Genomic DNA, 27,962 nt, shown 5'->3' with positions numbered 1-27,962 from the left:
CTGTGCCCACAGCTGTGCCGTTATGACAAACAGTAATGGATTCATTCCTGAACGAATAATTTCAGGATGTGATAATTGCAAAGTGCCTATATTTTAGTTTTCTATCTCCGTTAAACCCCTGTGTGTATTTTACCCAAACCTAAATAAACCCAATGAAAAGTATTAAATTAAAAAACAAAATTGTTAAGGGATAGTGAGAAGAGCCTTCATTGCAATGACTGCTGATGGTTTTGAGAACCACGTTCCTCAGCAATATTGTACCCTTAGCTTGGTGCTTGGAGACAGTAGATATTACACATTGACTTGTTGAGTGAGTGAGTCTGGTCCCTCCCTGACCATATTTCCCTTTCTATTAACTACATTTAAGTTTCAATGTCCTTTGAATTGTAAATTTAAGTGTTCAAGCTCTTCTTTTCTGTTTCAGAATGGTATCATGACTATAGTGTAACAGGATGAAATGCCGGGGGTCCCAAATAAAATAATGTACACATGACGTGTATTCATCTTTGTTATCGGTATATACTGAGTATCACAATTTTAATACAGTTTTTTTCCTTTCTTAAAATGTGTATACATTTTTTTTTTGGCACCCTCTCTATGTTATGTAGGGAGGAAAAATAACTTTTCCTCTACCCTCCCTCCAAGGTTTAGTGACTGGGATATGTGAATTAAATTGATCAGAAAAATAACAGGAGAAAAGATTTATTTCACATGTACATGGGGGCATCACAGAAAAAAGATGAAAACCAAAAAAAAAGTATTTAGGGCAGGGAGGGAAGGGGATGGGCTTATACACCATTTTAACAAAAGATGATAAATTATAGAGAAGTGACTAGACAAAGGAAAGGAGTTGGGGCCTTCTAGGGGTGGTAAATTTTGAGATGGTAAATACACGGGGAAAACTAAAAAAGGCTTATTTTAGTAAAGTTTATTTGTATAGTCTTAAGTCAGTGCCATCTCTAGTGAAAAGAGCCTCTCCCATGATTAAGAGGTGTTCTCCTTTTCCTGGTATGAGAAAGGGAGACAACTTTACAAATGGAAATAAATGCATGCCCTGCTTTTAGGCAAAAAGGGGGAGGACAGAGTTCCTCCTATGTCTGTTCCTCAGCGGTCTTCAACTCAAAATAATTCTTACGCCAAAGTGGCATATTTTGGGGTGGCCTATTCTGATCCCCTTCACTCACTTTAAGAATGTCTGCTGGGTAGCAATGAGTGAAGACAACAGCTGGCTCATTCATTAGCCACGATGACAGTGGGATGTGCCTTAAGAACAAATATAATTTGAGAGGGTTAATTAGTAGGCTTAAGTCCTTTGTGACTTGTTGGTTTTTACCCCAGTTCCTGGTAGCCTCCTCCCCCATCTTCTTGACCTCATCTGATAATCTCTCCCCTAAGGGTGACTGTGGAAGACACCAACTAGTCAAAAGGACCTCCAGGCAAGTTGGAATGCATTAAGCCAAAGGCGAGTACAAGCAGTAATCCAAAGCAAAGAAGCCAAAATCAGATTGTCAAATCCAGGTTACATAGCCAAGGAGAAGGAAATAGGACCAAGGGTAAACAGAGGGTAGCCTAAATCACAGGCCCTTGTCCTACTGCCAGTAATTATGGCTGATTAAGGTACAGCACCAGGGTGGCCCCATTGTGTTCAAAGGGCAAAGACCAAAGGGACCCTATAGAGGTAACAATTTTGCAAACATAATATACTTCTTCCTTAGGGCAATAAAAAAATATGTCCTGAACATATATATATTTTATGCATTCAATTTTTAAAAGCATGTTGTGCCTCCGAGGGCTATCACGCAAAAAGTTATTGGTGGTACAATCATAATATGCACAATTTGCATATACAAATATATACAAAATACGTGAACAGTTCTAAAAAAAAACAGACTGCGTTAGAAAAATGGGTATAATACAAATTATCCTGCAAAATGCCATTTCCTACCTTATATCCCAATCCTTACACCTATCCTATTAATTCAGTACTTAAAAAAAACACGCACACACAGAAAATATAAATTAAACCCCTAAAACACTACTACACCAGGCACCAAAATTACATAGCATGATGATGCATAATTATGGCACTTTCAAACAGCATTTGAGAGCATGTCACAAACGATGAAAAATGCAATTTATTTCTACTGACAGATATTAATTGCTCTGTGTTACAAAATTTTTGAACCATTACTGATAAGCAAAAATGGTAACATAAATGCCTCAAAAACAACTGCAAGGAAAGAGGTATAGTTCTAATCATAAAAACTCCCATAGCACAAGGAAAGGCAATTTCTCAAAAAGGACACCTATTATTAAAATTTGTAAATTGTTGCCATGACACAGTAGGAAGAGGCCCTAATGCGAAATCACTTCCAGCAGGCCTAAAGTGTTATTAATCTCTGATAGCACTGGCTAATTGGAGTTTTGCCCTGTTTCCTTAGCAAACTGTCTTTGTTAAGGCAAAACTGGACGGTTGCAGGGGCACCTTCAAATCAGGAGCATACACGGCGAGTAGATTATTCCTTTAAAACTGAACCCCAGATGGTCAAAAGAATGTTATGTGTGGTTTAGGAGGGCTGTGCTTTCCCCTTATTAGTATTGGTGCTACTATTACTGTTAATTGATTTCAGTCTGTTACTTTAGAGATTATGGAATTTGGACACCGATGTTAGGTGACACTGGCTTCCATAGCTGGTGTGGCTAAATGTGAGTCATCACAAATCTCACGAAACTACTATCTTAAAGAGAATTCTAGGTGAGCTCCTTCCAACCCATCATCCTCACCACCTTCCCAAATCCGTGTCAACACCCACCCTCTTTCCCTTCTAGGAGCTGCCTGAGCGAATCCTCACCTGTACAGCCCTGCTCCCGTCTCTGGTCTCAGGCACCATTCCGACACATTGTGCCTAAATTCTGCTCCACAGCTTTATATCCCTATTTCTGTCAATAGCCACCACTGGTCTCTTAAAAACCTAGGCTGGGCCGGCCGAGTGGCGCGACGGTTAAGAACTCGCTTGGGATGCCAGAGGGCCCCGGTTCGGATCCCACATATGAGGGCCAGTGACACTGCCCTCCACGGCTAAGATGCTGAACAACAGCTCAACCTGGAGCTGGGCTGCCGGGAGTCGCCGGCGACGGCGTGGGCTGCAGCACCTGTGGCAGTGGGTTGCCATGGGCTACCGTGTGTAGCCAGCAGCCAGCGTGAGCGGCCAGCATGAGCGGCCAGCAGCCTCAGTGAGCGGTCGTCCAGAAGCCGGCGACTGATCTGCCTCGCCAGAGAAGAGCGCGATGATGGTGCCAACTTGGGCCAGTGAAGCGACATCCTCCACAACTAGATTGAAGAACAAAACGACAGCAACTTGTCTGTTCCCCTTACCCCAATTCCCCAGCACTGTTCCTATCCCCCTAATTCCCCAATAAAAATCTTTAAAAAAAAAACAAAAAACCTAGGCTGGATTTCTTGAGCTATCATTGAATCTACATTATCCCTTCCCCTAAGACTACTTATTAATCTGTTACCACCTTGCTACAGACATTAGCATCTCAAATCACATAATTTGTCCAGGTCTTTCTGGACCCCTTCTAACTCCATTCTGTACACAGCCATCAGTTCATTCTCCCTAAAAACACTGCTTTCCATCAAACCACTGTGCACACACTCATAATCGCCAATGCCTTGCCTCTGTAGCTGCAGGACAATTTCTAAATGCATTAGCTTGACATTTAAGGCCCTTTCTGATTTGACCTCAGCTCACCTCTACGGACCAGGCTACTAATTAGCCCCAGTAGCTGGTGTGATCTATGAAATACAAACACAGCGTCCTTAAGCTGTCTCGCCTCTGGATTTTCATTCAGGCAAATTCCCTGGGATTCACATCATTGTTTTCCCAATTTTTGATTTCAGATCAAATTTCAGGTTCTCTACAAAACTATTTCAGCCCAAAATAACTGCCTTCCTCTTCCTACTACACTCATATAGTTGGGAGAATATACTTCCTTGTAACGTTAAGTATCTGTAGATGGGGGTCCAGATTAAACCAGATCACAAGCCCCTTAGGGGCGTGGACTAGGCCAAAGATTTCTAGAATCCCATAACTTGTACCCAATGAATGCCTGCTGACAGCCCTGCCTGACCACCTCCTTTAACCAGTAGAGTCTAAAACAAAGGGAGGACGCCATGCTGGCCTGCTGAACAAAGCCACACACCCAAAGGGATAAGGCCAATGGCTGCTAAAACCAGAGCCATATGAAAACATATACGAATTTTTCAAATACAGTTGGACAGAAAGAGGAAGCCATTGTAAAAGCAAGTAAGAGAGCAAGGAGATTTAATGAGCAAGAGAGTGGTGATCATTTCCCAGTGTATACAAATATTAAATTGTTACATTTTATACTTGAAACTAATATAATGTTAAATGTCAATTATACCTCAGTTTTTTTAAAGAATGAGCAAGAAAGTATTGGGTCGTCAGGAAAGTCATGATGCATTTTTGCATTGAAAAACAGAAAAGTGTGTCATGACTTTCCAGATGATGCAATAAAAACCAGATGATAAAGGGAAGATCAGCCTTGGGTCATTCCAAAGCCAAAGTGCAAAATTAAGAAACTTGATCTAACTGACAAACACAGGACATGGTTCTCAGCAGTGACAGCACACAAACATTTTTCAAGTACCTCTGGAACTGTTACCTAATTTGGCCCTATGCTGAGCCATAAAGCAAGTCTCAACAATTTAAAGAGATCGATATTAGTTAAGTATGTTCTATGAATGCAGTAGAATTAAGCTAGAAATCAAAAAGGATAACTAGAGAATCCAAAAAAATTAGTGTTTTAAAAATAAGTAATACAATTTTAAATAACTCTGGGTCAAAGACAAAAAAAAAAAGGAAATTTTAAAATGTTTTATATAAATGATGAAAATAAGAAATTAAAACATATTGCATATAGCTAATGCTGTGCTTAGAGGAAAATGTATAGGTTTACATGTATATATTTAAAAAAAAAAACTAAAAATTGATGTTCTAAATATCCACCCCAAGAATTTAGCAAAAGAATAACAAGTTAAACTCAAAGAAGTTGAAGAAAGGAAATAATTAATATGAGGTTAGAAATGAAATGAAAAATAAAACAAATATATAGTAGAGAAAAATCAACCAAGTCAAAATTAGTTATTTTTAAAGACTAACAAAACTGATGGACCATTGGCTAGACTGATTATGAAAAGAGAGAGAAAACAAGATTTACCAATATGAGGAAATGAAAAATAGCACATTAGTATAGATCCTACAGACATTTTTTTAAAAAGAGAATATAGGAATAACTTTATACCAATAAATTTTATAACTTAAGTGAAATGAACTTGTAAAACATAACTTACCAAAACTGACACTGGAAAAGATTAAAAACAAGAATATCCCTATAGCTATTAAAGAAATTGAACCTGAAATGAAAAACCTCACATAAAGAAAACTCTAGGTCTAAGTGGCTGTTGCAGCGAGGTATCAAAAGAATAAAACATCATAGACAATTTGGATGTATTCCAGAAGTACAATATTAGTTTGATATCCAAAAATCAATGCATTTTACCATATTAGAAGAATGAAGAGGAAAACAATCATTTCAACAGGTACAGAATAGGCATTCAATATGATTCAAAACCCACTGCAATTTAAAAAACCTTAGCAAACAGAAAACTTCCTTATTAAATAGAACCTCCTAAATCTGACAAAATGTACAAAAACTTAGAACAAACATCATTGTAAATGGTGAAATACTAAAGGCTTTCCTACTGGGATTAAGAATGAGATAAAGATTTTTGCTACCACCATTTGTATTCAATTTTTTACTGGAAGTACAAAAAAATGTAAGGAAAAAGTCTGTAAGCATAAGAAACAAGTAAAACTGTCATTATTTTCAAGCAAAATGATACTGATTTCAGAAAATATTGCAAATAATTTCAGGAATGTTACTGGAAACACTGTCAAATATACAAATCAACAGTATTTCTAGTAAAATAGAAAAAAATAATTAGAAAATTAAAATTTCAAACAATAGTATTTATAATAGCACCAAAAATCATAAAATACCTATGAATAAATCTAAGAGATATGCAATACAGACTATATATAATACATAAGTGAGAAAATTAAAAATTAAGTAAATGGGGGGACATACCATGCTTATGTACTATTTGGCTCAATATTTTAAAGATTGGTCTATTGATTCAATTCAATCCCAATCAAAATCCCAGTAGATGTTTTGGTGGAAATTGGAAAATGGATTCTAAAATGGATATGAAATAAAAAGGACCTGGAATATAGAAGACAATCTTTAAAAAAGAACAAAATAAGTTGAAAGATTTATACTAACTGGCATCAAGATTCATGATAAAGCTAAAAGAATTAAGACAGTACAGCACAAACATAGACAGTAGGCCAATGGAACAGCATAAGGAGGACAGAAACAGATCTACACATAGATAAACATCTAACTTAAGACATAGGAAAGTGATAAGGAATTTTGAAGAAATAATACAGCATCAACAAACTATTCAAATGTAGAAAAGCTAATCTTGATCAACTTCATACCACATCCAGGTAGCAGACTGTGGCTTTAACAGTAGAAAGTAAAATAATCAAGCTTCCATACGAAACAAAAACCCCACCAGAGTCCTTGAGATGGGCAAAGATTTTTTTTTTAAACCAGGAAACGGAAACAATAAATACAAAAAAAAAATTAATTAAATTGAATTTTTTTGGGATTTAGATGCCTGTTCTAAAAAACATCATTAAGAGAGTGACAAGGCAAGCCACAGAATTGGAAATATAATTCTGGTAAATATATTCAACTAATGAATCATTTTATAAAGAACTCCTACAAGTAAATATGGAAAAAAGGCAGACAATGCAATAGAAAAATGGACATAAGACTTGAATAGAAAGTTTACTAAAAACATGTCAAAATAGCCAAAAGATATACAGTATATGAAAAGTCATTCAACTTCATTGTCATCAGGGAAATACAAGCTAAAATTGCATCTACTAGAATGGCTAAAATTCTTTAAACTGACAATAATGTATGTTGGAGAGCCTGTGTGGCAACTCGTATTTTCATACACCATTGGGAAGAGTGGTACAACCACTTTGGAACATTATTTGGCAATATCTATTAAAGATAAAATATGTATCTCATATTACCCAGCAATTCAAATGAAGTACTTACATGTTTGTAAAAAAGTTTATAGTCGCTCTACTCACAAAAGCCCCAAACTGGGAGCAAAACAAAATTCCATCAACAATGGAATGCATAAGTACTATAATAGTGCTATAATAACCCAATGGAATACTCCACTACAATGACAATAAACTATTGTTATGTGAAACAAAATGAATGAATCTCACAAACATGAATCTCACAACTTCTTCGAATGAAATAAGCCAAACAAAAGTTTAGAACATAGTATATGATTCTTTTTTTTTTAATTAAAGTTTATTGGAGTGACAATGGTTAGTGGGATCAAATATATGGTGATGGAAGGAGAACTGACTCTGGGTGGTGAACACACAATGTGATATATAGATGATGTATTACAGAAATGTACACCTAAAACTTATGATTCTATTTTTAAAGTTCAAAAACAAGAAAAGCTAATCTATGACGACAGAAGTCAGGGTAATGGTTTTCCTCAGGGGGTAATGTCTGGGAGGGTAGAGGGGGCGGGGCTTCTGAGTTGCTGGTTGTGGTATAAACTGTATTTGGAAATATGTATTTGGTCTCTGTCCCAGGTTCCTGGCACAGAACTCCTAAAACCCTTCGAATTTCCTCGGTGATGAAAATAAAAGGAGCTGCTTTTGTTCTAATGAGGTAACTCCTAGCAGGCACCTAGATGGCTTCAGGAGGCAGGCTGGTTGACAGAAGACTAAGCCTTGATTAAAAATTTGGAACATTCAAGGCCACCCCTCAACCTCCAGGGAGTGGAGAGGGACTGGAGATTGAGTTAATCATCAATCGTGCCTGCACAATGAACCTCCATAAAAATCCCTAAATGACAGGGTTTGGAGAGCTTCTGGAATGGTGAACATATCCAGATGTTGGGAGGGTGGCACACCTGGAGAGGGCATAGAAGTTCCGGGCCCCTCTCCCCATACTTTGCCCTACAAATCTCTCCCATTTGGTTGTTCCTGAGGTGTACCCTTCATAATAAACCAGTAATCGCAAGTAAAGCACTTTCCTAAATTCTTTGAGTTGTTCTGGCAAATTATCATAATGGTGGGGGTGGGAGGTTTCAAAACCTCCGACTTAGTAGCCAACTCAGACAGAAGTGTGGGTGACATGAGGACCTGATATTTGCAATTGGCACCTGAAATGAGGGCAGTCTTGTGGGACTGATCCCTTAAACCTATGGAGTCTGATGCTAACTCTGGGGAGTTGAGAGTCAGAACTGAATTGAATTGTAGGACACCCAGTTGGTGTTGGAGAGTTGGGGAAATGGCGTGGAAACACCACCACATATTTTGTGTCAGGGAGAAAACAAAACAAAACAAAACAAAACAAAAAACTTGCACTGGTTGTGTTCTGTCTCTTGACATGGCTGCTGGTTACACAGGTCTACTCACTTTGTGAAGATTCATCAAGAAGTCCACTTAGGATCTGAGCACACTTCTGTATATAGGTCATATGCCAATAAAAGGTTTATTTTTTTAAAACGTGCCCAGTGTTGTGTGTGTATGTGTGTCTGTATAGCCACTCGCTCTTCTGGAAAACACTTGGATGCTCAGGTAAAGAGAAGTATCTTCAAAAATTGGGATCTTTCTGCTAGTTAGTCTAAGAGAGCAGAGCTCACAAAAAAATAAACAAACAGAGGAGAGTGAGTGGCCTGAATCTATGTGAACAGAAAAGGGATCCACCCCAAAAGGGAGGCTGAGGAGTGAGCCTTTGTAAAATTTTATTTGGGGGGAGTCACCACTTAATATGAGAAATTAGGATGATAAACAATCTTTAGTCCAAAGTGGCTTTTAAATCCCCTAATAATGGAAAATCTGATATCATGTAGACAGCACAAATAATAATTTCATATTATAAATTGAGGAAAATTTATCAACTCACTTTGGTTTTAATAGCCCCCGATTTTTAATGGTGTCTTCTTAAGGCTGCTATCTTGGCAGCACAGTGCACCCATTCAGGGGCCATTCAACCATGACTTTTTATTAAATTACAACAAGATTAATTTTTCAGTTTCCCCCACGTAGAGATATACATTGCACTTCGGCTCTATTACTGATTTCATACGTCAAGCAAGCAGCCTTTTCTCTAACCTAAGCTTCTCTAAGCTTCTTGAACTTGAATAAAATGTCTCTGCTTACGTGGGTATATATCTACTTTGTCTCAAGGCTGTGGCAGGCAGAGACCCTGTTAATTTCTATGCCACTAGGAGATGTCTGATTAGCAAATCTGATTCAATCAACCTAAATTTGATGAAGAAATATCATCATAAACAATTGCAATGCCTAAATTCAAATAAAACACAGCAGAAAAAAGAATCATACAATGTTCAGAAAAATTCAGTCATTCTCTCATCAAATTTGACAGAGAGCTAACTGCATGTTAGAAACAGGGCCGGCTGATGGGCTCACACAGATGAATAAGGCAGCAATGATGAGAAGTCCTGACTCTCAAACTGTTTAGGAACCAGTGGAGAAGGACAGCATGAGAACAAATGGTTCCCTTAGGACATACGGCACACACCGCTGTCAAACAGGGGGCTGCTGTGGAGGCAGAGAAGAGGAAAGGCTCTACTCTGAGACTGTACGGACAGTTTACACAACTGATGACACCACCCCGAACCTTAAAGAGAACCACGTTGATGAGAGCTGGGAGGGTATTCTAGGCACGTGCAAAGGGATGTGGAAAAGGCTCCTGTAATCGAGAAACTCTAGAAAGTTCTGTATGCCCAGTGTGCATGTAGGACGCGGCTGGCGGAAGATGGCGTTGGACAGAATGGCCACACGAGTGAGAAATTTCTGAAGGAATTTCACTAAGTGTTTTGTGTTTTGGGCACCACTCTGGCTGGACTGTGAAGGGCAGACTGGCAGGCACTCGGTGGACCATTGGAGAAGGCTGAAGGAGGAGGTGTGAAAACTAAAGAGCTTAAATTAGGAAGGGGAGGTAGGCCAGATTCAAGAGACTCTGAGAAGGTAAAATCAACGCAAACTAGCTCTGACTGGGTGTGAAGAGTGAGGACCAGGAAACATCTAGGCTGACTCCAAGTTTCATAGAATTGAAAGCATGGAAGGGGTGACATGGAAGGGATTAGAAAGGAATGGGGCTGGGTCTGCTCATGTCCTGAGTTATCACTGCAAACTGACAGAAACTATGCACTCTTCCTCTGACTCCCACCCACCAACACAGGCCATTGCTGGGCATCTGTCTGCTTGATGGTGCCCTGAGACAGGGAGTATGTGAGGAAAAGTAAGTACATTCAAGGCTGGAGGGGAGGGATGAGGAGGGGAGGAGAGGGGAGAGGGACAGGGGTGAGGGAGAGAGAGAGAGAGAGACAGAAAGAGACAGAGAAAGAATGTATATACACACATAGACAGCACAAAGAATATAGATATATTTACCATACATATGTAGGGTGCCTGTGAGAAATCAGGGTAGAAATTTCAAGTGGTCAAAAATGGACCTTAAACTAGGAAAAGTGGTTTAGTCTGGAAACACACTCCAATGTCATGTCTATAAAGAGGCTGTTGAGAATGTGTTAAGGGCCTTTTAGTGAGGGATACATAACAACGAAAAATGAAAGCCTATTGGTCACTTTAAGGAAGAGCCACACTTTTTTGTTGTTTTTATGGGCAATAGCCTTTAGTGTCAACAGTGATGGTCACTGTCACTATCATGGTTTTGCAGAAGAGTATATGGGAAATTTTGAGCTAATCTGAGAGAGTATAAAAATAGCAGTGTAAGTTTAAACCAACGGAAAGCCTCCCCACCACAACCAAAAAAAGGGGGGGGGGGAATTACAGCAATTCTCCATTAACCAATAAACACATTTCTGAACAATCCCTCCCCTTCCCTGCTCATATTAAATTATCATTCTAATTTGGAGGATTAGCACTTAACTTCTCCCGGTTTAAAAAGCATTAGCAATTTAAATACTGAGGTAAATCCTGGTTTTCCTTTTTTTTCCCCCTCCAAATTCTATGCCCAGAACTTCCTCTCAAATAAAAGGTCAATTCCCAACCTCAGTCACATTTAACCTCTCTACCCTCTCCAAGCCTTTGCAAGTACTCTGTTCTGCGGGTTCTGCATATCCTACACACCTTGACCTGGAGGCATTTCTGAGTCTCCAGCTCAATTTTAATCTTCGTTTTTACACCTGTCCTCCAATGTGAGTACACGCCTCGCCATGCTGCCAATAAAATGTGATGGAGCAAGGCGGAGTAAGATTAACCTAGAAGCTAACTAGAATGAAAGAGAATCAATGCTTAAGGTTATTTTTAGTTTTTTCAAACTTTATTAGGAGAAATGGATTTGTCTGCGCAGCTCACCTTTTTCTTCTCTCTCTCCTTCTTTTCCTTTCTGACCCTGCTGACCTCCTTTAACTTTGTTATTCTTCAAAGACTTCTTTAGCTTTGGGCTTCAGGCTACAGTGGTAATTGTGTCTTGGGAGGGAGAGGGAGTAGAGAATAAGAAGGCAGCTGCCCCGGGAACCATGAATAATGGCTCCCTACCTCCCCATCTCGAGGCGCCCTCATTCCAGGTACTCAAGTTCCTCATTTATGGCTTGGAAACCAGTCAAAACTAATCCATATCTCCTTACATAGATACTGCCATTAACCAATAGCCTCTTTAGGCAACTTTCTACTTTAGGAAAGTGTTTTTCTCATTCATTTTCATTAATGTTCCGTTATTATAAAAATGCTAAATCACCACAATCCTACTTCTAAATTATAACCTCAGGGTGAACCTGGAATAAAGTCTAAAGAGAATTTGATTATTCTCCCAACTAATTTTTACAAAATTAAATAGGAAAACTGCCTCACAAATGAAAAACAGCCTTATATCCATCCATCTACTAAAGAACCTTTTTTTTTCTTTTGTCTCTTTTGTCTGAGACTTGCTCAGAAAATAAAAATTCCTAAGGGATGGACTCATCCATCCAAATATTATTGAGTGCTAGACTGATTAAATCTGGAACTGTTTTAGTTAGCAAACCTTACCAAATTGAAAATGTAATAAATCTCAAACCTGCTCACACAGGAAGCACTGGAGAAAATATGGAGTCCATTTGTCCATCATGGTGTCCACTGGTTCCTTTTAAGTTTTGGTCCCAGGTGGCTACTCAGCTTGTCTCCCAGAACAATGATAGCCCACACCACTCACTCCAAAATTAGATAAAATTATTGAGAACTTTGGTACCAATGAGGGATAAATGATAGTATTCTTTTATTTAATTAAGAAATCAAGCCATTATTCTTCTTTGCTCCTATTATGTTCTTGAGCTAGTCTGACACAGGAACTGTTTATTCTTTCGAGTTGACCTTTTTGGTGATTCTACAGTTATAAAGGAATGGTCATTCACTAGCAGATTGCAAATATTCCACCTCATATAAAAACAATTTTAGAATTCTGAACTATCATTGTCTGTGTATCCCTCACTAGGTACAGTTTAAATCAATTTTCTTGCTATTATTTTTTGGTGTTGAACTACTCTGTAGAATGACTCTGCCTCTGTTTTTGATCTGAGATGTGATCTTTTTTTTTTTGCTTATACTGGTGCCATGCACACAAGGTTTACAACACTGCCGCAGGTACAATGTATGGAAGATCACTGCACTGATATGACTTAGGGTTTAGTGCTCTGGGTTTGGTCTTAGCTTTACATAAAACATACACAGAATCTCTCCAACACAGTTAGGCTACAGAACAACTATAAAGTCTGATTAAGGCCACTGTAATCATGAGAAAAACTCTAAACTTGGAGGCAAAAAAGGCCTTGGTTCAGGAGCTATGATACCTTGGAAATAAATAGCTGCTACTCATTAAATGCCTTCTGGCTTGTTGCAGGCTGCAAGATACTAAAGCTTTCTATACTGCAGTCCTCAGATCTGTAGAATAAAAATTATTACTTCCACTTAAAAAAGTAGGATTTCCATTTACAAATAATACCTACCCCTCAATGTTTGTTCCATAAAACAAGTGAGTTAATTCGAGGTATAAGTACTATGCAAGTGTTTGTATTTCTATCTTCACATTCTCTTCCAGCACTCGCTTCTGAGCCAGGGTTGCCCCTTCTCTTCTAAGGCTATGGTCCTCCTGGGGCATCTTCTCCATCACCTTGGCTTCCACTCTCACCTATTGGCTGATGACCCCCAGATCTACACCTACAAGGGGAGTCTTGCCATTTCCAGCTGATCCATGTGTACCTCCACAGAAGCCATATAGGTCCCTTTAACTCAACATGCACAATTTCTCTCTCCTCATTGCACATTCCCGGAAAGTTAATGACACCAATCATCTCCCTTGTGACTCAGGCCAAAATGCTCAGTACTCCCTTGGCTCCCACTTACTCTTCCACACCTTCCCATAGAATCTCACATTGTATTAATTCTGTCTCCTACATATTTCTCCCACTTGTCCTCTCTTCTGTATCCCACTGCCAAAGGCTGCCAAGTCCATCATTGTTCCTCTCCTTGTCTACAGCAGGCCCTCAAGACTTCCATTCCGCCAGGAAATCCTCTTCTAGTGCCATGCCCGCATCTTTTTAGTCCGCCTGAGAGGTCTGTTGCAGCTGTTCCCCTACACTTCTAGGCCTTCCTATTGCACATTCCTGAGACTTCACCTGAGGTCTTTCTCTGGCCGCAGAAGCATGTTCAGCCTTGGTGTGGGACAGGCCACAGCACCAGGAATTTAACATTCTAAGAACAACTTGCAACCAGTGAAGGGCAGGAACTGACGGACAGAGATCCCAGTTTCTTCACTGCTGCAGGGGACAATTCTGAGGTGTATTTCATACACTCAGAGGGTTCCAGCAGGAGTGAGCCCCAGTTGCCTACAGGGGACCGTATTCCACAATGCACCCCTTATTAGCTGTCCTCCCTTCCATGTCTTACCTGCCCATGCTTTCTGGGATTACCTCAAATGAACTACTTGTACCCAAGTCCTTTTCTCAGATCCTCACCTATTAAGCCAAGTTTTGGGGAAATCCAAATTAAGACTAACAGGAATGAGAATGTCATCAGATTTCTTAACAGCAACAATGAAAGTAAAAAGGCAGTAAAGTAATACATTCAAAATTCTGAGTGAAAACTATTTCCAACTAAGAATTCCATGTCCATCCAAAATAAAAATTAAATGTGAGAGTATGATGGAGATATTTTTAGATATGCTGAATGTGACATTGTGATATAATAAAAAATATATTTTGGCCTGTCCATGGTTCTGGGCACACAGCTCCTAAAATCCTTGAAATTCCCTAAGTGATAAAGAGGAATGGGGGCATCTTTTGTTATAATATTTGGTCTTTTGTCCTCAAATAACTCAATAACTCAAATAACTCCAGTTCCTGTCATAGCTCCAGAGCTAAGGTGAAAGGAATGTTTTATTATTCATTACAAGCCCTTTCAACCACATCTGAGTTTATGCTAATGAGGTGACTTTTAGAAATGCTCCTAGGGATTTTGGGCTGGTTGCCAAGGGAACCAACCATGTGATCAGAGGACTGGAACTTTCAGTCCCACCCCACTCACTGCTACCTCTGGGGAGGAGAGAAGGGCTGGATGTTGAGTTAATCATTAATGCCCAATGATTTAATCAATCATGACTATATAATGAAACCTCTATTAAAAAAATACCTATGCAAATGAGTTTGGAGAGCTTCCAGGTTGGTGAACACATGGAGTTTGCTAGAAAGGCATGGAAGGTCCACATCCGTTCCCCCACACCCTGCCTAATACATCTCTTCCACCTGTCTGTTCCTGGGTTATATCCTTTTTAATCAAGTAAGTAAAGTGTTCTTCTCAGTTCTATAAGCTACTCTAGCAAGTTGTTGAGCCCAAGGTGGGTTGGTAGTCATGAGAACCTCCGATTTCACGGGAAACAGCCTGGACTTGAGATTGACATCTGATTTGTAGAGCCAGGAGCAGTTTCATGAGCCTGAGCCCTTACCCTATGGCGTCTTTGCTAACCCCAGGTAGATAGTGTCAGAAGTGAACTAAATTATTGGACATCCAGTTGTCCTAAAATTAGAGAACTGCTTGGTGTGGGGGAAAAAAACAACAACCTATACATCTGGAATCAGAAGTGTTTTGGGTAGTACTGGGAGTAGAGTGGTGAGTAGAGTACAGAAACAGTGAGAGCTATTCCTTTCACTAAGTCTCAAAACCTAATGACCATTTATCTACCCATCCTTAGGAAACTACTCGAAGATGTGCTCTGCCAAAATTGAAGTACACCAAGAAATAGGCAGGCATAAGACCCTGGAACTGAGATCCATATAGCAGAGAAGCACAAGGAATTCCCAGAATGATGGTAAAGGAAAATCTAAGACAACCTATGTGCTGCAGGCCTAGAAAACAACCTTTGCAGACTGGAACTAGAGATGTGAGGGCTCCACGAGAGAGTGTTTCAAGAAAATAAAAATAAATGAAACGGATGAAACCCGCTGAGCTTTGCTCTATGTATTTCGTAAAGTGGCAACATCAACACTCCACTCTCCAGCTCCTGTATCTCAAGATGGCCTTCAGAAAGAAGTTCCATTTTGTTTTTAGAAAGAGCTTGATTTGGTCACTCACTAAACATCAGAGAACTCCTTGTGAAATCCTGATCTGGCAACCCAGAATTTAACATGTCTGCCAGTGGCTGCGTGATCACTGCATATAAATGTAACTTAGAGGAACACAAAGGGCTGAATACAATGGTGTGAGAGTGGTAGTGGGGTATGTATATCGTGTGTGTGTGTGTGTGTGTGTGTGTGTGTGTGTGATTAAAAAGTGTAGAAACACCTACTCAGCAGAGGGGGGTACCAGACCTAAGAAAGGGGTCACAGAGGAAAAGCTTTCCTCACCTTGACCCAGGATCCACCATCTTACTCAGTAAGGGTAGCATGCCTTCTCTCCCACTACCATGGAATCTCATTAAATTCTTTTATAACCAGTAAGGGAACCAAACCTTGTAAACCAGGGTACAACATAAATAGTGGCCTTGCCTCTTGCTATTATTTCTCAATCTATAAGGACATGAGGGCTTCTAAGAGCGTGCTGTCAATTTTACTTTTCCCATCTCTAATAAACATGACACTAATAAATGTGATTAGTGCACATGCCATCATGAATTCATATACCGTCTGCTGATCCAGGGGATAGTAGACTATAGCCCTGAAGAGCACAGGGTCCAGAGTTTCACTGCCTGGATTTGGGTCCATATAGGCCCAGACAGCAGCCTATATAGGCTGAAGCGCAGGTCTGAGCTTCCACTATTAGCTACCTGATTGGTCATACGCAGGCTTCTTAACCCTTCAGTGCTTTAGCTTCTTTATCAGTAAAACGGGGGTGATGATAATAACACCTGTATCACAGGGCTGATATGAAGATTAATGAGACTGTCTACCTAAAGTACTCAGGCTAGTCCCCAGAACATAGTAAACACCCAGAAAATGTGAGTTGTTTATGTGAGCTATTGATCTGGTCAGAAATACACAAAAAAAGGTGTCTCATTTAATTTTCATCAGAAATTCCCCCATGCCTTCCAACCTTCAAGGAAGACGCAATGTGTGCAAACACTGCCGATTTGAGCACGCTAGTGCTTCTCAAATTGTGCTCTAGAGAACAATAATCCTGCCACAGTCTCCTCAGTAACAGGGACCCAATGGAATAGTTCCATAAGAAAGGCTCTGAGAAATCCTGTAGCAAACAAAATGCCTCAACTTTGTATAATCCGACACTTCCCAAATTTGTATTTGAGCATGGAACTCTTATTATAAGAAACATATATTAAGAGTCCATAGACCTACTATTCCATGGAACCCACTTTAGAAAATGACAGTAAGCTCCCTGGGTAAGAGCTGCCACCTCCAGACCATCCAGAAGCTCTATGCAGCCCCCAGGGGCCTGCCAGCCTAGGCCATAGGAGTCGCCCTCAGGGATTTAAATGGGTGGAGGCTTCTTGTTTCTCAGTATGACACAGCACCCTCCATAAAAAGACTCCCTATTTGTGTTGGTACCCTAACCATTAAGCAAAACAAAGCCTGGGAGAAAGCCAGCTACAATCAGTTTAAAGGTCCCATGCTCTTAACCTGTGCAATGGCAGAGGGGGCCTGTCAGCTTTGTAGACTCCCGGTGAAAAGCGGTTTTTACTGTGGCATTTGGAAGGGAATGAATCCTTGCCCGATTGCACTGAAACAACTTGGTATTATCATCCAATTGCATAAAATAAGAATAAATGGATAGCTTTAAATCTGTAGAGTTCAAAAGCACTTTACAGATATTTTCTCTTTATCCCCATTGTGATAGAATGCTGCACACTGATTTGCAATAAACGTTTTATCTTATTTCAAAAACCACGAGGGTAACTGAATAGGATAAAAAATAGAGTTCATATATAAAACAGGCCCAGTCTTCAAAAGAGGTCCGCCATGTTACATGGGTGGGGGAATATCCCTCCCCTGTGTTTAGTACCAAGTAGTATTTAGTAATTGTTCCAGACACTATTGTAAACACGTTTAAACAGAAATGGCCTTGTTCTCTGGTTCTGTGCTGCCACTCTCTACATGGACAAAACTGATACAAAGGCCTTACTACCAAGAAGGAAAAACATGTCGATGCTTACAACATAAACACATTCTGACATTTATGAGTTGTGAATGGAGTTTGGTCATTAAAATGAAGAAGGAAATTGCTTCTACTTCATCGAGGAAAATTTCTTGATAAAGATATAATTCTGACTACTGGAAGAAAATGTTTAAGTGCTGAGCAGTTAGTACAAAAGAAAGAAAATGGAGTTACTCTGATCAGCAAAGCATGTGGCACTGAGTAAATGTTGATGGAAGAAATGAAAGTAGTATTCTGGGAAAGGGTGTTGGGTTCATACATCTAAAGGTTCATGAAACATGGGGAAGAAAATTCAAATGCCGAGACGGGCTTGGGTTATAAGACTTTAAGTCCTAGGATATTCAAGTATTGTAATGAATATATACCGGGGGTGCCAAAAAAAATGTACACACATGACTTGCATTCATCTTTTGTTATCAGTATAATTGAGTATTACAATTTTAATACAGTTTTTTTTCCTTTCTTAAAATGTGTATACATTTTTTTGGCACCCTCTGTATGTAAGATTCGGTCATTTGATAAATAAACTAGAGGTCAGCCTCAAAAATATCTACCTTCTTCAATGCTCCCAATCACTGAAAAAGTGGGTCTAAATGCTGAAGACTTAGACTCAGTTCCAGCCTGGCTGGTGCAAGAGTAGAGAAGACTCACTATTACACCACGCTGGTGAAGAGGAAAACCTCCTTGTTGGTAATAAGTCACTCCTACTGCCTACAAAACAGAGAGGGCTCAAATCAATCATCCCCATTTACAAAGGGAATGCGAAAGACTGAAAAATGGAAGAGGAGAAAAATGGAACTCCTCAAAATCTCTCAGATAAGCTTCAGGGTCAACTGTGATACATCAACCCCCTTAGCACTAAAGGAAGACAAGTCCGAGCACAGCCACATAAAGGCTCCCCTCGTCTCGCCTCTGGAATCTTGGGCATCAGCACCCTACAAATAATCACAGGAAGGATAGTGAATTTAGGGTATGGCCGCCTCTTAGCCAGCTATGTGTCCGAGTGGCAATTTCCAGAAACCACTAGCCACTGATAAAACCTTTGACTCTGGAAAAACTGGTAGCTCTTCTTTTCCCTCCATTTGTAAAACTAAGCAAATGCGGTTCAATTAATTTTGAGGGTCTGTAGGTGAAGTTTATAAGATACCAGATTAACATCCATAGTTAAGGTGTTCTAAACCATGAGTATCAGAATGACACCATTATTCAGTGTTTCAGATTTGTAGCCCTTAATTTCAATTGTCACCACAAATGTAGGCATAACGGGCCAGCACACACACACACACACACACACACACACACACACACACTCACTCACACCAAACGCTGAGTGCTACCCTGAGCAGGATGCTCTGTGTTTCACGTGTGAATGATGGCCGAGAAGCCACTGATACTCTAACGGACCAGGCCCCATCCTGGTTTTATTTCACCACAGGTTGGCAGAAGGAAGAGAAAGGTGGGGAGGGAGGAAGAGTGATAAATCCCACGGCTACTTCTTCCTCCTCCCTCGACCTTGTCACCCTCCGTGATCAGCCTCTCACAGACATTCTTGATATCAGACACCTCCCCAACCAAGTCCCAGTCCCCACCCTCCCTCAGGTCCCATGATGACACGCCCAGCCAGGGTAACCCAACATGAGTTTCTCCTGAAAAACAGATGAAGCACATGTCAGTCTTTGGTGTGTCAGAAACTCACCGTTGGCATAGATCCACGTTTTCTCTATCCTGAGCTATAGAAAAGTTCAGAGCTAACTTTGGAGGCAGAATCAAGGAAAAGCTATGAAATTTGTCGGGGTCCTTGATGGGCCAAGAAAGAAACAGCCCTTTCTTAGAAATAGGAGTGGGTGGCGGTTATGAAAAGGGAGGTTGATAAGCCAAAGCCTGAAGCAAGGGGAAAACATAAAGATGAACCAATCCCAACATTATCCTCTTGCAGAGGATCAACTCATAAAAGAACCTCGGCCCAGACCTCATGTCCCTCCCCACCACCTCCTGTAATTCCAGGTCCTCCTCAGTTGGCTCCCTCACCTCTGGGCTCAGATCTACACCAGGAATTTGACCCAAGGCAGCTCTGCATCCCTCGGCAGTGGAGAGACGTGAGTCCCTGGCATTGCGAAATGGCACTTCTAGTTCACTTTCCCACTAGAAACAGCACTGCACACTGCAGGCACCTCATATGGCATCATGAGCACAATGCAAGGGCTAAGATGCATTACGGCCTATATAGCGCTTTATGGGCTCCTTGTATGGAAAATGTCAGGTGAGTGCCAAAATACATACTTAAAATAAATTTTTGGAATAAAATCTTCCAAAGGTTTGGAAATATCTAATGTAATTCAACAGCTCATGAACGTCTCCTTCTCAAAACAAAAGGTATCATCACAGCCCAACCTAAGCTGAGCTACATAAAAAATAGCCCTCAGAAGACGTTTACTGCAGAGGCCTCAACCCTACGTCAGAGGTAAGAAATAAAAATGCTTTTCTCACAGTGCTTCTCCAACCCGCGTACAATGCAAGAGAGCAGAATAGGAAAAGACTCTTTCCTATAAAGGGCTAGTATTGTATTCCTTTCAAACTGAGGTAATCATCTTACTAGCACTCAGCCAGCCTCTAATTTTTCGATCTCTCCACACTAAACCGAACAGCAAACTGTACATTCCTAAACGAACTTTTATTAATAGACTTTAAATACCACAATAAAATTTCAAGAAATGACTGAAACCTCTTGCTGTACTAGAATTTTGTTGTACAATATGTGATTCCAAAAGGGTCACAAGGCATGGAAAGATGCTTATTTTACAAATTTTTAATGTTCTAGTACCAAATTTGACCCATATCCCACAATACACATTGCCATTGAGATGGGACATTTCAATCAACAAAGGAATAGAAAACCTGTATTTCTCTGTCCTTGGGTTAGAGTGGTGGCAACAGACACCAATGAATCATACATCTTACCTTAGCTTATTAAACAAAACCAGGGCCCTGCTTTGTGAAGTCACCTTGACGTCACCTTAGTGCCTTCTCATATACTTTCTTCCAGTGCATGATACCCCTTAGAAGGTGAGACTTGGGAGAACACATTTGGAAACTGTGCTTCCTGTCTTATCTTCAGACTCCCTTGTGACTGGGAACCATGCAAGTGCCTGAGCTGGTTCATCCGTTGAACCAAAGAAGCCCAAGTTTCAATGTCTCTGTGATCTGACTCTGAGGATGGATGGCAGTAATGCTTCATGCTTGGGGCGACACAGCAAGCCATGTGCAGGCTGTAGCTATTAGAAAATTCAAGCGCATGACTGCTCAAGGGCAGTCACCCAGCAAGGTCATACTATTCCGACATCCTTTTCGGCACTGCACCTGCTCCCTATCATTCATCAGGCATCTAAACAACACAAACTCCTTGGGAACTAGCACAGAATGGTGCTGGGAATAAGCCAGGAACCGCAACAAGAAGGATATTAGTCCGTGTGTGCCCATGCGCACAAGTGCCCCCAACGTGCAGAAAATCGCATCCTTCAAATGAAACAAGTCTTGCTTTTGCTTACATTTTAATACTCTGCTTTTAAAAAGTATTTAATTATCAATACCACATAAACCATAGCAATACAGACCAGGCTGTTTTCTCTACAGCCTTCCTAATATTTCTAAGGAACCCTAAATTCACCATCCTTCCTGTGTTCCCAGGGTACTAAAAACACTAAAAACACTAATTTCACGTAGGAAATATTTAAAATATCAATGAATATAATCAATCCCCAAATACTATTTCAAAACAATCATCATTACTGCTTTGCTCATAGTGGAAGAGTGTAGCTAGTTAACAGCCTCTAAAACATATCCCAAGGCACCACAACTCAAGTGGAAAAGTGTAACGAAAACATACGCTGGACAGTTAAGCTGGTATTTAAATGCAGCACTAAAAATGCATTTCACACCCAACTTCATCAATCACCAACCAATCTTACTTTGCATCTTGGCTACCCAAAGAAAATGGGATTTGTCTCCCTGAAGAAATATGTCACTGCTCTGCTTGAATTATTAAGCTTTAATATTACAGAGAGAAACAGTCAGGAGGGAAAAAAAAAAGAAAAAGAAAAAGAAATAAAATTAGAGCCAGGTTGCCATCTACAGACTGCTATCAGTACTGCTCATTCACACAGCATTACGTATCAGGGTGTCAGTGAATATCAGCAGTAAAAAAAAAAGAGGCAAGATTTATGACTACAATCTTAATTATAAAAAAATTAAGAAAGCCTACAAATTCTCTTTTTTTCTAATTAACATGAGAACAGCATATAAGTGAAGAACACTGGGTCAAAAGAATTGTATAATGTAACATATGCTATGAAATAATTACAGTCATCCTAACTCTAAAATTTAACACTTTGAAATAAAACTGAATAGTTTACTTAATTCCAAATTTAAAGTATTTTTAAGTAGAACAAACTGTGTTTCATTTCTAAAATCGAATTCTTGCATTTTTTGGTTTGATATCTGTATACAATGTGAAATGATTACCACAGTTAAGTCCAGTAAACATCTGTCCCCATACATAGTTACAAAATAATTTTCTTGAGATGAGAGCTTTTAAGGTCTACTCTCTTAGCAACTTTCAAATATGCAATACAGTATTGAATTCTTGCCATTTTTTACTCATTATCTTAACTCATCACACACCTTCCCTTTCACTTTGTTTCAAGTAATTATTGCTTTTACCTTTTTAAAGAATAAGAGCCCTCTTGAGGCATGAATATCCAAAAGCACACGCTTGGTTCTAATCACTAAAACAGATGACATTAAAGCAAAAAGCAACTGTAATAATAAATAAACATGAAGTCTTAATTAAGGAGTAAAATAATGAGACAGGGAGAGAGATACTTCTGATATTATAACCTGGAAAATTTCTATAGCCAAAGACATCTGGAGGGACATCTGATAGAGAAACAGCTCAGTTTTTCAAGAGTATGGATTTAAGCTAATGTCCTTGAATTTACACCAAGTGATGATTTAATCTAGTAAACTACACGAAGTATATATTTTTTTCATTTTCCCTGGAAAAACTGTTTTTTGTAAGCCCAGACTCATCGTTCAGGTAATAATATATTCTTTTCATCAAGATGAAAAGATACAAAATGCTTCAGCTAAACTTTTATATATGCTTCCGGATCAGTGGTATAAGCCTCTTACTGGGAAAAATATTCAGCTCCCAAATCTTTCATTTGAATGTCACCAGCAGTTCTATGATAACAATGAGATCCAGCAGTTAAAAAGCCATAACCTGTACATTATAAAACTAAGTTGGAAAATACCTACTTAAAATGGGCAATTAGGTAAAACAACTGCAGGATTCTCTAAAGACAAGAAAGGAGAGCTGAGAGCTTCTAACCTTTTTAAATATGACTCGCTTCAGTGTTCAACATTCATCCCCACAGATACAATTTTTGTTGAAAACTATTTGTGAACTTCCACAAAAGCAAAAATACTGGTAATTCAACTTTTTATTATTAAAGGCTTCTTTCCTGTATAAGAGAGAAATGTTGATACAGCCTCTTGTGTTCCCAAGTTTCTACAAATGAAATATCCGACAGAAGGATGGTTTTCCTTTCTTGAGGGACAACTACCAAATCTAAAGCCTTTTAACAACTATATCAGAAGTAAGAGTTGAGGTGTTCATAAGCTAATAATATAAGAGCCTCAAAGAATATAAGCGAGTAACATTTTATAAAAAGTCTTTAATCAAAAATAATTCACGCAGAGTTTAAAATGGGTCCTGTTTCTTAGTGGGTTTTAAAGTATTAAAGACTTATCTATTTTGTAACTTCCATCATTCATTCCTCAGTATTTGCTGACTCCTATCTACCAGACCTGTGCAAGTTGTTGGGGATTTAAAAAAAACAAAACACAAAAAAAAACTAGTAAGACCTAGCCTATGGCCTTGGGGGCTTCACAATCTAGTATATACTGATTAGAATACATATTTGTAATGCTCAAGGTGTGGCATGTGCTTCCAGACTGGCTTTTTTCCTTTGATGTGTACCATACAGTAAGCATTCAATAAACATTTTACTTCGTTTCCCCTCGGTCTCCATGGCCACTGAAAAGGATTGCCCAAACTTACTAAACTTTAAAGGTAAATCTTAGTATGAATCCATACTTTGCAGATGGCTATTGGGGCCCCCCAAAAGTTAAGTGACTTGCCCAAGATCAACAACAGAACTGGGACAAGAATCTAGGACTCTCAACTTCCAGCTAATTTCCAACATTTAAATCGTTAAAGATTAACCCACCCTCCTCCACTCTTTCTTCTCTGTGTATTGGGTTGTCAGAAAAGTCATGACATATTTTTTTCTATGTTTTTCATTGCAAAAATGTGTCATGACTTTTCCGACAACCCAATAATTAACTCATTCATTTAGACTCTTCTTTCAACTTAGTCTCAACACATCTTTCTTCTGACTCTTGAATCATCTGTGCAGCATCCTCTAAACCCTGACACACATTTATGCTGTCTCCTCAATTGTGAAGCCCATAATTCTAATGTGACCCTTCTTATAGGCTCTGAAATGAGCTGGAGCTCCCAGATGGAAGACGGAGCTCTGCTTATGAATCCAAAACCTTATCCCATCCATTCTCTTCCTGGGCACCCCAGTATGTCCCAGCCAGCCCTCCATGCCACAGCATCACCCCACTCTCGTGTGCTTGCCCCACTGAGAACAAACATGCTTGGAACAAAACCAGAAAGAGCTTATCTTCACACACACAAAAAAGCGAATGTGAAAATTCAAAATTCTATGGCATGTGTCAGTTCATCACACTTTTATCTTGAAATCTTGTACTAATGCACATTTTTAAAAAATTTGTTTATACCAGCTTTCATCTGGTAATGCAAGATATATAACTAAATTTAGTACATATTGTTTATTGGTAAAGTTTTGTGTGTGTTTAGTATTCTCGTGGATATCAGCAAAATTAGTAAAACATCTTTTTGGAAAAAGTGATCTGTGACTAAAGGTAATTCACAATGCATGTTGACAAAGTTTGGAGACACACAAATAAGAGAGGTCAATGTCAGTGGTAGTTGATAAAAATGTTAACCAAGCACTTTCAGTAGGAGCATGAGATGGTAAAATTTTGTTTTATAAAACCACCACTAGAAATATTTTATCTCAAAACACATGTCCTTGTAGCACAACCTCTAATTACAAATAGAAAATAAGCACAAAAAACAGCAGCACCTCTCATACAAAGAAGTCTTTTGTGAAAACTCTCATATATGAAGACAGGGGGCCAAAGAAACAAATGGGTCTATTTAAGAGTTAAAATTGTATCAGAGTCTTAAGATAATAATAAGATAGTAGCAATAACCAACTTACCACTGTTTGGAATTGTTCGTGAATTCTTTAATTTAACATTTTGTTTCCCTTTTGTGGGTTTTTCCAAATTCACGTCCGCTTTTTTCCCTCTCCTCTTTGGGGGCTGAGGAGATGAGTTGTCGCTGGATCCGACGGTTGACTTAGACTGGCGATCGTTTCCCTAGATGGCAAAAGATTATATAGACCCTTACTATTGGCTAATGAACGCCCAAAGCAATTCCTAGTCAAATCCAAGTCATTAACTAGTCATTAACTAGTGGTAAATAGGGCAGTGACAGGAGATGGATGTATTGTGCTGATTCTGCTGCTGTCCATTTTAAGACATACAATTAACTCTTCCTAGCGGCAAAGGAAGGGTCTAAATGAGCACTGATGATTGTTGAGTACTTAATATGTGCCAGGTATTGTATAAAATTATTTCACTCAATCCTCATACCCCTGTGAGACAGTACTGTTATCACCCCATTGTATAGAGGAGGAAAAGAGGCTTAGAGGTTGAACCCTGCCTAAGGTCATGCAGCCAGCAAGGAGTAGAGCAGGTCCTCTGCCTTAACTATCGCCTCCTTTCTGTGCCTTTCTGAAGAAATCAGCCGCTATCTATCAGATGAGGAATAGTGATAGCCCTCAGTTTGATAAGTTAATCTAGGAACACCTTCTTAACTATAATAGTTGTCACTGTGAATGTATAGGTATCGTCACTCGAGCAGACATACACTGTGCTTTTAGAAATCTTCTAATAGTTACTCATATGTTGGTGAATGCCATGGTCTCTATGAATTGCAAATCCAGAGCAACAAGACCCCAGGAGTTCAAGACTACATGCCCCCTGATTCCTGCAAGGCAGCCACGATGGTTACACCTTTGGTGGTTGCCTCTGGTCCCCACGTGCCTCTCGAAACGAAGACTCTTCATCTGCAAGGTTGGCTGCTCAGCTCGAAGGTGAGGCTGAGTTTCAGTGGCTCCAGTCACTGGCCCAAGTACAGCTCCTGGGGAGCCGCAAAGCGTCACGACAGTGGTGGCAACTCTAAATGCCCAAGGAACAGCTGTGCTGATACTCAGCCACTGCCTGGCCAGCACTACAGCAAGAAACTCCCTCCTAACAAGACAGCGTGGCTCTCGGATGCTCAGGTGCTAAACGTACCTGAGTGTGTAAGGTGTCAGACGGTAGGTAATGGAAAGAATGCAAGTTTTAGAGACCCAAATTACCTGGCTCAGAGCCACTTCTCTGCCACTAACCACTATGGGGCCTTGGGCTAATTCTTACCTTCTTTGAACCTGTTTCCTCATCTGTTGAATGGGGTTAATGTACCTGCCTTTAGGTCTATCATGAAGATGAAATGGTAACATTTATAAAGAAATTAGTCCAGTGCCTGGCATGTAGTATTTGTTCAATGAATATCAGAGTGCTTTCTCTAAGAGCAAAGAGGTAATATCTTTTTTTTTAATCCTATCAAACTCACACCATATTGGGTGCAATCTTTATACAACATCTGTACTATGTTAGTACCTGAAAATGAATGTACAATAGTAATATTAAATAAACAAATCTGCCTAGGAAACTACAACTGCTCATTATAAACATTTATATATTCAGTCATCCAGAAGCATTTAAGTAGTTTTAGCCATCGCCCAATTAAGAATAGAGAAATTCACAGGCTTACAAATGAAGCTATTTATGCTATTTTGTCATAGTCTACAAGATAATGAATTATGCATAGATTTATTAACAGTATGAAAACTTGTCCAAATCTGTAACACTTTTTTGCATAATTTAATTTTTTATTCCAACTGCACTTTAAACATACAGCTTCCATTTAATTATTGCATTAACTGCTACCAGAGGTTTTTTTTTTTTCTTTCTTTCCTTTCCTTTTCTTCAAAGGTTATGTCTTGCAAGGCCATAAAAGACCTAGCAGAAGAAATACATAATATGATTATAGCAAAGATTCCAAAACCATCATCTAGGGTTCATATTCCAGTCTATCTTCAACCAAGTCTGTACATCCCAAGATTTTAAAACTTTAAAAGCCTTGAATGCGGGGAGTAATCCTTCTAGAAAGCTTACTGGAATGTTCAGAGATGCTGTGGAACTTTCAAGGACTAAGTGAACTTCTATGAATGACAAAGTCTGGATCTTGGCACAATAGTTTTTACAGCTCTCTGGGAAAAGTCGTATTCACAAAAAAGGTATAACAAGGGAGAAGCAAAAAGCCCCATCCTGGAATACCTGGAGAGTCATATAATTTTATAAACTCTCTCACTGAATATTCAGGAAATTCTGATTTACTGAATTTCTGATAGGGACCCTGAAAAGCATGATTGGGGAGCATCAAGACAGACTAGTCGATTCCAATAACTATATATGGTAACTGACGCTCATGCATTCAATTATCCATTAATGACTAATAACCTGGTATTTTGTAAGAACTAAATTAAACTGAGAGCAAGGGAAGAATTGTTCTGCAATTAAAAAACTAGAAGTAATTTAAATGCCTGGCTTTTTAAAAAAAATGTTGATTCATCTAAAGTGTTAATATAAAACAAATATATACTAAATTATATAAAAATATATAAATTATATGTACTCGATTTATTTATATAATTAATTAGATAAATTATAGGTAATATATAAATAAATTATATATCTATATATCTATATATATATACATACATACACAGACATACAGAGGGTGCCAAAAAAATGTATACACATTTTAAGAAAGGAAAAAACTGTATTAAAATTGTAATACAATAAATGACACTA

At 39.2% G+C, this 27,962-nt stretch overlaps 1 protein-coding gene across 1 annotated transcript in view; it reads right to left on the bottom strand.

Moving 5' to 3' along the window:
- DCDC2 (doublecortin domain containing 2) overlaps nt 1-27,962 on the bottom strand; it is a 123,153-nt gene that overhangs the window by 15,441 nt on the left and 79,750 nt on the right. The window contains exon 8 of the mRNA XM_019640486.1: nt 25,199-25,358. Coding sequence (XP_019496031.1) covers nt 25,199-25,358 — 160 coding nt within the window. The remainder of the gene's footprint in view (nt 1-25,198; nt 25,359-27,962) is intronic.

This window comes from Hipposideros armiger, unplaced genomic scaffold (genome assembly GCF_001890085.2).
Source record: "Hipposideros armiger isolate ML-2016 unplaced genomic scaffold, ASM189008v1 scaffold_50, whole genome shotgun sequence".
NCBI classification, from domain to species: Eukaryota; Metazoa; Chordata; class Mammalia; order Chiroptera; family Hipposideridae; genus Hipposideros; species Hipposideros armiger.
Note: the sequence above shows the minus strand (reverse complement) of the source record. Positions and strands in the feature narration are given on the sequence as shown.